This window comes from Capsicum annuum, chromosome 3, assembly GCF_002878395.1.
Source record: "Capsicum annuum cultivar UCD-10X-F1 chromosome 3, UCD10Xv1.1, whole genome shotgun sequence".
Classification (NCBI taxonomy): Eukaryota; Viridiplantae; Streptophyta; class Magnoliopsida; order Solanales; family Solanaceae; genus Capsicum; species Capsicum annuum.
This window is the reverse complement of record NC_061113.1, coordinates 230,301,686-230,311,606: the sequence shown is the minus strand read 5'-3', so window position 1 is coordinate 230,311,606 and position 9,921 is coordinate 230,301,686. Positions and strand designations below refer to the sequence as shown.

At 37.2% G+C, this 9,921-nt stretch overlaps 1 protein-coding gene across 12 annotated transcripts in view; it reads left to right on the top strand.

The window, feature by feature from the left end:
- LOC107863113 (protein DEFECTIVE IN MERISTEM SILENCING 3) overlaps nt 1–9,921 on the top strand; it is a 65,655-nt gene that overhangs the window by 29,485 nt on the left and 26,249 nt on the right. For all 12 annotated transcript variants that reach the window (XM_047409446.1, XM_047409441.1, XM_047409440.1 and 9 more), the window contains 3 exons: nt 8,452–8,513; nt 8,703–8,817; nt 9,508–9,733. In XM_047409446.1, the coding sequence (XP_047265402.1) occupies nt 8,452–8,513; nt 8,703–8,817; nt 9,508–9,733 (403 nt within the window). The remainder of the gene's footprint in view (nt 1–8,451; nt 8,514–8,702; nt 8,818–9,507; nt 9,734–9,921) is intronic.

Genomic DNA, 9,921 nt, shown 5'->3' with positions numbered 1-9,921 from the left:
GAGACTGCTATGTTATGGCAGATTTTCATTAATATAAGAGGCATAAGCTGGACAACGCCAAAGAGTATCAAAGAAGCGCTAGCTTGCTGGAATAGAGATGGAAATCAGTCAGGCCACAGGGAGAGGTGGAAAATTGTCCCAGCCTGCATTTGGTGGACTATATGGATAGAGAGAAACTAGAGATGCTTTGAAAACAAGAGTTTCACTACGCAGAAACTGAAAATGAATTGTCTGGTCCTTTTCTTTTTTGGTGTAAACATGAATATCCTCAAGATTAAGAGGACATTCCTAACATTTTAGATTACTTATGAGATCCTTTAGAAGGATTTTCTGAAATTTTGGTTGTAAGTTTTACTGGAATGCTTCTTGTGTATTCCTTTGTTTATAATACAAGTTACCTTTTTCTCAAAAAAAAAATCCGATTAGCCATATATACTTAAATTACTAAAACTGATTTACTGTGGGAGTTTCTCTTAACCGACATATCCCATTTGAGCAAACATGGCACCCAACTTGTAATCCTTGTTTGAGGGCGTTCAATACCTTGCTAGGGGTATAGATTCACGCTGATGAGTCCATTTTGGATGAAGTGACACATTCTCAACTGGCGAGGACCCCTGCGTGGCTCATAGTTTGGGAATTTGTGATTATCTAAAATCCATATTCTCTCGGTGCTAAATACTCTTCTCAACTAAGTTGCTCGGACTCTTCAAAAATGTCTACGGGTGCGTGTCGGGTCCTCCAAAAATAGTTTATTTTTTAAGGATCCGACACGGGTGTGGCAACATTTTTGGAGAGTCCGAGCAACCTAGATTCTCAAACCCATACTAATGCTCATACTGTCTAATATTTATCATGAAATAAACATAGACTAGTTTGTCAGTCTGAAAATCAATCATGTTTTTATTTCTGTTACATGTCCATAAACCAATTCATGAAATCGTACAAGTCTGAGATCATGGATTTAATCATGTCAAATAGTTTAGATCATGCTAATATAATGTTATGATTGTTAAATCATAAGATTTTATGTCAAATCTAACTGTTTGTAAAGCATACATTCAAGCAGGAGTCATAATAAACAATAAAGTTCATGAATTCTAGTAAGAATGTATAAATAATTTCATAGAGGCATAAAATTCAAGATCAAGAAAAATGTATGAACCCTAGTTATTATGTTTGTAAATTGTTAAAGTAAACGAAGTTTTGGGCACAAGACTGAAAGAAAATCGACACCTAGTTATTAAGTTTGTAAATTGTTAAAGTAAACGAAGTTTTTGGGCACAAGACTGAAAGAAAATCCTTGTCGAAACCCCACGTACCTTGATTTATAGATCTCGTGAGAGAAAGCTTGAACTTGAACCTTGATTGATGCTTAGGAAGAAACCTTGTTTTGAGTTCTTGAGTGTTGGGGAAAGGAGAACAATTTATTTTCAGGAGTGTTTGAGGGTCAAAATACGTATTTACCTTTGCAAAAACGGAAGGAAAACGAAGTTGGGACACCTTGGGGTGGTGGGGGCTGGGTGGGGGGTGGCGTGGCACGGGGCCATCCCGGAGCTTAAGCTCCTTGGCACAGATCCATCGCGGACCCCTATTGTTTTGGTGTCCTCAGAACGAACAAACCCTCTCTGGTAAATTGGTCTTAACTTTTTACTTTGGTATTGGATTGAAGAACGGTCTTCAGTGACGTGGAAATGAAGACTCGAAGATCTTTCATTTGGTGGGTCTTGATTATAAAATTCTTCTTTTTAGGAGTAATGCTCATTTGAAGTTGAATCTAGCAAAATCTTATGTTAAAACTCAATTGGCATGGAAGTTTTCAACTCAACTTTGAGTTAGGGGTTTCTTATGACCTTAGTTAATATCCAAAGCTCTTCACACACTAAAGAATTGATCTTAACACCCATATACAATTAGAAATCATCAGATTTGGGATTTGGGTCTATATGCATTCGATTGAATGGGTCGGATCGTACCTTGGAAATTCAGGGTGTTATAGCCCCCTTCCCTGGACTATGTGATGCGTCTGTTCTATGTGATTGTGTCTCTTCATCCTCCTGTTCTTGTTGTTCTTCTGTTCTACTTAGGCCTTCCTTTACTCCTCTGCCAGTTTAGTTTCATCATGTGGTTTCTCCTATGGTGGTTCAGCATCACGATGGTTATCATTGATACCATCCTCAAATTTATCCTCCTTGTCATGTAATTTCTGCCTTGTCTTGTTCCTCTTGTTCCTGCTCTTCAACATTTTGTTTCAGCTCACTAGCCTATAACCTCAAAAATTCATAGTAACTCAATATTGAAAATCTTACGGAAAAGATTTGATTATGAAAATTTTGAGGAAGTTCTTGAAAGCTTGAGGCATGTCATGGACAATGTCCTTAAGGATATTTAACCCGATATTGGTGTATTTCTCATGATTCAACAAGCTTTTCCTGGATTAACCTAGGAGTACAAAAACTAATAAAGATTGAGTAAGAAAGAAAACCGAACATCATATAATATGGATAGAAGATCTTTCTTTTTTGTATCTCTTTCTTGCAAGAATAAGAAGACTAGCCTTTATATAGAAACTGTCTTCGTTTGTCATGGTTATGAAAGCTTCAACATATATATCAAGATTAATGCCAATTAAAAAGGTCAAGAATTATTACCAATAAAGAGTAGTAAATACCAATTAAGTGAGCATACTTTACTAAACCACAAAGTAACATGCAATAAGGGAGCAAACAATTATTTGTTACAAAAGGATTAAAGGTGATTAATAGCTATTAATCGTGGCTAGTAAAGAATAAATGATACTCCCTCCGTTTAAAAAAGAATGACCTACTTTCCTTTTTAGTCCGTTTAAAAAAGAATGACCCCTTTCCTTTTTTAGTAATTTTTTAATTTTAACTTTCCACATGGCATGTTTAAGACCACAAGATTGAAGGACATTTTGGTACATTTGACATATCTTTAATTTAACACCACAAGATTCAAAAGTCTTCTTTATTTTCTTAAACTCCGTGTCAAGTCAAACTAGGCCAATCTTTCTGAAATGGGGGGAGTATATTATATGTATTTTTTTAGATATAAGATTTTTTTTTTCTTACACTTAAAATTGTAGAGATGTGAATGAAGAGGATGCAGTTTTGGAGACTTTTCAAAATGAATTAGGATTAATGAGTTGGGTCATAAATGAATTGGATTTTAGAATAAAGTGCTAAGAGTAACTATGGTATAATAGGTAAAATGAGAATAATTTTGAACTATGAAAATTTGGAAGATAGTGGTGGAGATAAGAGTGAGAAATGGTGTGTCCATTTCCGAGAATCAGTTTGGATTCATGTCGGGGTGATCTACTCTGAAAGTCTTCCATCTTGTGAGGAGACTGAGGGAGAATTATCAGGAAAGGGAGGACTTTCATATGGTGTTCATTGACCTTGAAAAGAACTATGACAAAGTTTTGAAGGAAGCCCTTTGGAGATGCCCGAGGTATACCCGTGGATTATATTAGAGCGATACATTATATTAGAGCGATACAGGACATATATGATGGAGATAAAACACGGGTTAGAACGTAAGGAGGGGACTCGACGCACTGCCCAGTGGAAATGTGGCTGCACCAGGGATCAGATATTAGTTTGTCCTTTTTTGCCTTGGTGATAGATGAATTGACTCGGCACTTCTAGATAAAGTGCCTTGGTGTATGTTATTTGCGTATGACATTGTACTGATTGATGAGACATGTTAGGTGTCGAGACAAACTTTAGAAGCTAAAAGGTTCAGGTTGAGCAAGACCAAAACAAAGTATTTGGACTGCAAATTCAGTGAGGGTTTGCAAGAGGTAGGCATGGAAGTGAGGCTTGACTTACAGGCTATCCCGAACAGAGACAGTTTCAAGTTTCTTTCCCTCTTCCAATTGGTTGATATAACAACCATAGTAACCGCTAGGCTAACTAGGGCCGTCTGATCTTGCCAGCTGTGATTAATCTCCTCAGTTTGATTTAAGTAGTCATGTGTCTCACATGCGTCTGTCTTCAGCTGAACAACTGCCACGTGTACTTCATTACCCTTTCCATTTATATCTACCGCCTCATCATCTACTTTCCCCAATTCCCTTCTAATTCAAAATTTCTAATTCCCTAATTGTTTCTCCCTTCATCGTATTCATCACCCCTACCACCCACGGCGCCAATCTATCTCCTCGAAATCTCCGGCGACCCAACGAGAAGGTGTCGGATCTCCCTTTCTCTCTTTTACCTTTCAATTGCTTCATAAATTAAAGGATTTCTCTTCTCAATTGAAACATGCTCATTATGTCTTAATTAATCATAAAAGCAGTTTATTAATCACCGATAAAACCGTCATGCATGTGTGCTGATACAATTATTTGTCAATTTCAATGCTCCTTTAGTTTAGCTGCTAATTTAAGGTAGTAGGGAATCTAGGGTTCTAGTTAGAGCTTCTTACAGTATCCAACTGTATATCAATCTATATCATGATTACGTAGGAAGGAGGATTGTAGGATCTAGTGAAAATGGGAATTCTACAAAGCAGGAGGGGTGGGGGTGTGCAGATCAACAGCGAATCTAGGGCTCCGCGAGGTGTTCACCCGAACCCATGTGTAAATTTCTTTACCTTGAGATCTTTAAAACAATAGAATCTTCTAAAGGAAATTTGTATTTCCAGAATCTCCGCAGAAGGAAAGAAATCTTAACTGGTAGCCCTTTAATTCACAGTTTCTCATATTATATGCTTGTTTCCTTTCTTTGCCTTATCAACTGATATGCAGACCCACTGTAAATTTTCCTGCTTCCAAAAAGTTTCATCATTTGTTTCATGTATTGCACCACATTTCTATCACAATCATGATTTTTACAAGTAGCAAGTAGCATGATACCAGTGTTCTTAATCCAGTGCAAAATATCCAGCTAGAAATGAGATTGCCCTTGTTTTTGTTGCCAGTTGCCACCATATTTCCTTTCTGTTTGATTTCTCATCTGTAACATCTTCCACACATGTGTTCCTTCTATTCAATCAACACAACATGCTCCTTCTCTAAGTATTTGTTGCTTAGAAACATCCTCCTAAAAGATTGTTTGGTTCTGAAGTTCCAACACAATTTAGCAAATAAAGCTTTGAAAACATCTTGTAGGCTTTTAAATCCCATTCCACTTTTATCATGAGGATGACACACCACAGTCCAAGAAGTCTAATGTTTGCTAGATTTTCCTATTAAATTACTCAAGAAAAACTTAGCACACATCCTGCAAAGTTTGGCTGTAACCTATGCAGGAGGAGGGTCAGAGGCTGACGAACATGCTTTATCAGACATGCTAATGAGAGTGATCCTCCCACCAATAAATTTTTTCTGTCAAAGAAAAGAGTGTTAGTTACAGCAGCAAGTGACCTCCAAAAATCACCCCCCTCCCTTGCTCTTCTCCCTAATCCATTCACCCTAACCCCAACCCCGGGCCTAGACACGAGATAGGAATTGTAACTGTGTAAAGTCATTAGGAACGGGGTTAACAAGCATCATTAGGAACAACAAAGAATAAAAAAGCTCTCAGGCACATTTCCCCAAAACTCTCTCTCCTACTTTCTAGGAGAGAGAGAACTCTCTTTCCGGTAGCTCGCCTGAGAACTACCATCTCCTTTTAAATCTCAACAAATTTCTTCTTTCTTGTGACTGCTGCTTTTTCTCTTTTTTTTACTACGGATATGGGGAAAACAAGATTTATTTTAACGTTGGTTTCAAGTCCTTTGATATAACGAAATGGAATGTTGAGGACTCTGTTTGGTATGAGTGGGTGGAGAGAAGTCGAAGAATGATGAGAAGAATAACTGTTAGCACTAAGGCAATGGAGCGGATCTGCTTCGTGCTAAGAGTTGCCTCCAGTGATCAAAAGAAGAACATGAGGAGATGGAGGTTTGCTGACAGAAAAGAGGAATACTTCTGTACTAGGAAACATAATGAATATGGGAGATCTATGAGCATTATTGCTTTAAATGGTGGGGGAAGATCGATTATCATCATTCCAGAACCAATTTTAAATGCTGGATAGTACGGTTTAGAATTTAAGATAGAGAATTTCATTAAATGCAAAAAAGGAACCGCACCAACCAACCTATCTAGACTTACACTTACCGATCCCAAATATCTGTACTCGAAGGCTGTGAGAGACGACAAATGGCTCTCAATAAGTCATAGAGAAACTGAGTTGGCAAACTCATCGGACAAGCAAGAGGATGGACTTTTGAGTTGGTGTCGGATATGTGGAGAAGGCTAGCAAAGAGAAACCTTCTCTGTTCGAGATTAGAAGATGGTCATCCTCTGAATGGAAGAAGACCTTTGGAGTCAATATCTATGAGTTATATCGTGACATGTTCCTCTTTGAATTTCCCAACAAATTCATGGCGTAACAAACTCTTTAAGGACAATGGAAGGTGACTATTTTCTCATATCTATTTTGCGTAGCATCGTGCATCTTTTCGGTGACTATTTTCTCATATTTGATTTGCGTAGCATTGTGCATCTCTCCGGACTATTTCTCATATTTAATTTGCATAGTATCGGGCATCTTTTCAGACTACTTTCTTATTTCTGAGTTGCATTGCACCGTGCATTTGCCCAATGACTTCTCAGATCTGATTTGCATAGGATCGAGCCATCATTCTGACCCTACTCATATAATCTCTTTTCTCAGGAGGGTCATGCCTTCATTGCAACCCTACCCATATAATTTTTCTTTTCAGAAGGATCGTGCCGTCATTCCGACCTTATCCATATAATTTCTATTTACTAATAGGGTCGTGACGTCATTCGAACCTTACCTATATGGTTTCTCTTTTTTAGTAGGGTCATGTCGTCATTCCGACCCTACCCATATAAATCCCATATAATTTCTCTTTTTCAGTAGGGTCTTGCCTTCATTCTGACCCTACAAATATAATTTCTCTTTTTCAGTAAGGTCGTGCCATCATTTCGATCCTATCCATATACTTCCACTATCTCATTTTATGTGTCATAGTTTGACCGGGCACGGAGTTTAAGAAATAAGAAAAAACTTGATGATTTTTACCAAATTGTCCTTTATTAAAAAATGTGTTACTTGTATCTTTAATTAAGTGGGGCCTTATAAGTGAGACCAATTAAGGTAAAGGTGAAATTGTGTCTCTAAATAGTTACCAAATAAGGAAAGGTGATATTCTTTTTAGGACAAACAAAGAAAGAAATGACGACACATAAAATGGGACAGAGGGAGTAATTTTTTCAGTTTTCAACCGTCAATTGAATAATACGGCGCCTGAGCATGTTTCGGCCAGTTTTTCGATCTTCTTGTTCAAGATTTACTCATCTCTTGATTTCGAGATAACCTGTATCTTTTATACCAGTTTCCGGCAATTTTCCAACGACAAATCGATTTTCCGGTGGTGTTTACTACTTCTTCGATCACTTTTTCATTTTGTTCCTTTTCGGTTGTGATCGCCCAGATGTCTTGAGCAGTCCATACCAATTTTCTTGCAGATATCTTAGCCAAGTCTCTCAGTGATCCTCATATTAATTACATCCATAACAAGCTTGGTCCATGTCTTGTATGCACCAGCTCAGGGGAGTGTTAGAATATGAGTAGGGATATGAATAACGTATAGAACCTTATTGGAAAAGGGTTGTAATGTAGTCTCCTAGTTGGAAAAGAATTGGAATGTAGTGTCTATAAATAGGGTCTCAATGTAATCATGTGATGTAACAACAATTTAATAATATTCATCTCGTATATTTCTCACAATTGCCAATTTTAAGAAGAAAATCATATGTCAAAGTGAAAATTATAATGTCATCAGCCTATGTGAAAATTTGTCCATCCAATGGATCGCACTTCGGATATTGGTGAGTAATCTTCATGGCAAGACGTGTTGCCATCGTGAGGTTGGCCAATGGTTTAGCTGACTTGCCTGGAGGTTACTATGTAGGGTCTTGGAGGTGGATGTTGATCTGCTGGTATTCATCCGCATGCCATTTGACTGTTGTATAGGATAAGTAGATTGATACTTGATGCTGGAGAAATGTACTATAGCAACCTTACAAGGAAGTCCTACTATTATTTCATTTTTCACTTTATATTTATGTTGCCGGTGCTCTTCAAACAGATTGCAGATGCCCTTGTGATTAGTTTATCTTTCTGAACACAATAATATCAATCCCTTTGCAGTTCCCCTTTACCAATTCTTATTTTATATCTGACATAGCTTCAAAGCACTTCCATTAGTTAAAGTTGATGCCAGTATTTGAACTAATACCCGAAGTTGTGAAGTTTGTCTTCCATTGCCCAATAGTTGGTCACAAATTCTAATTTACTATTACTTGTTACACTGTAGTGTGGTGGGCACTCTAGGGCCTTATAATAGACACTTGTTGAATTTTTTCTTAACAAGCAACTCTAACAAAATATTCCTTTGTTTTTGCAGGCAATCGGGACACAATGCAAAGTGGTTCTGGTTCCGTTGAGGCAGTAATCCGCCATTCCAAGGTTAGATTATGAAAGATATCTGCATAGTTTATTTTATTTTATTATTCATGGATGCAGTATGCACAATAATCTTGATAATAGGTATAGATATATCTGCGCACAGCCATTATTTGAGATGATAATGCACATGATGACAAATTGTGAAGTAGATGGGTCAATATTCATGAATATATCATTTAATTACTGCAGAAGCTTGAGAATGAAATGAAAGAGATAGGTCTCAAAATCAAGCACCATGAAGATAATTTCGGATTCCTAAAGGTTGAGATGAACAAGTTGGATGGTTCAATTTCAGACATTCAAGGTATTCCCTTCTTTTCACGTTAATTAGCTGTGCTGTAAAATGCATGTGCAGTTATTTTGTTCTTACAGTATCCTAGAATATAGTGTTTTTACTCTGTCAATGGGAAGGAAACAATCAAACATGGTAAGATTTTCATATCAAGAGAAGTCTTCCTGTTTCAAGTTAATACAGATTTTGTGATTGCATGTAGCACAAAATAGCAGCCATCAGCTTGTTTGAGCGAGCTGACAGAGGCCTAATATATTGTTCATGGATTTATTGCTCTCTATTGCCTATTCATACTTGTATCTTTTGTTTTCAAAAAAAAAAAATTGCTCTGTATTGCCTATTCCTACTTATTTCTTATTTCTCTTATTTCTATTTTTATTATTTCTTATTTCTATTATGCCATCCATCCTGTTTCATGTTTCATTACGACCTTGTTTACTATTCTCTATCTTGAGCCGGAGGTCTATCGGAAGTAACTCTCTACTTCTTCGGAGGTAGCGGTATGGACTGCGTACATTTTATCCTCCCCAAACCTCACTTTGTGGGAATACACTGGGTTTGTTGTTGTTGTTTGTTGTTTGCCTATTTAGAAGTACTCCATGTAGACTATCACATTCAGTTTAATATTGTTTGTTTCCGTTTTGCAAATGCCTTTTCACTGTTTCTCAATTTTAATTTCTTGTGCTTTATGGCTTATTTTAGTTGAGCTTGGCCAGTATCTTTCAGAAAGTGGAACTGGTTCTGAAAATAAGGAATCTTCCAATGGGCAGAACGAGGAGGAGACCACTCAACAAATCTTAAAATGTGATAAATCTGCAGCTGGCATCTATTGCCAGCTGAAACCTCAGATTGCTCGTCTTCCATCGCTGAAGAACGTGATGGGAATTGTTGCTTTGCTTGGGAAAGTTGATGACGATAATCTCAGCAGGTATACGTAGAGTGATATGTGGATATTTGTAAGACTAAGATTATAGTAGTATATCTTTTTTGAATTCTTGGAGGTTGAACTTTCCAGGGAAAAGAGTCAAGTGAATCGAAACAGACTATGGTAGTAGGCTATATAAATTGTTATTGACCGTTTACTGTTTTTTCCATGTCTCTCATTGGGTCTTTACT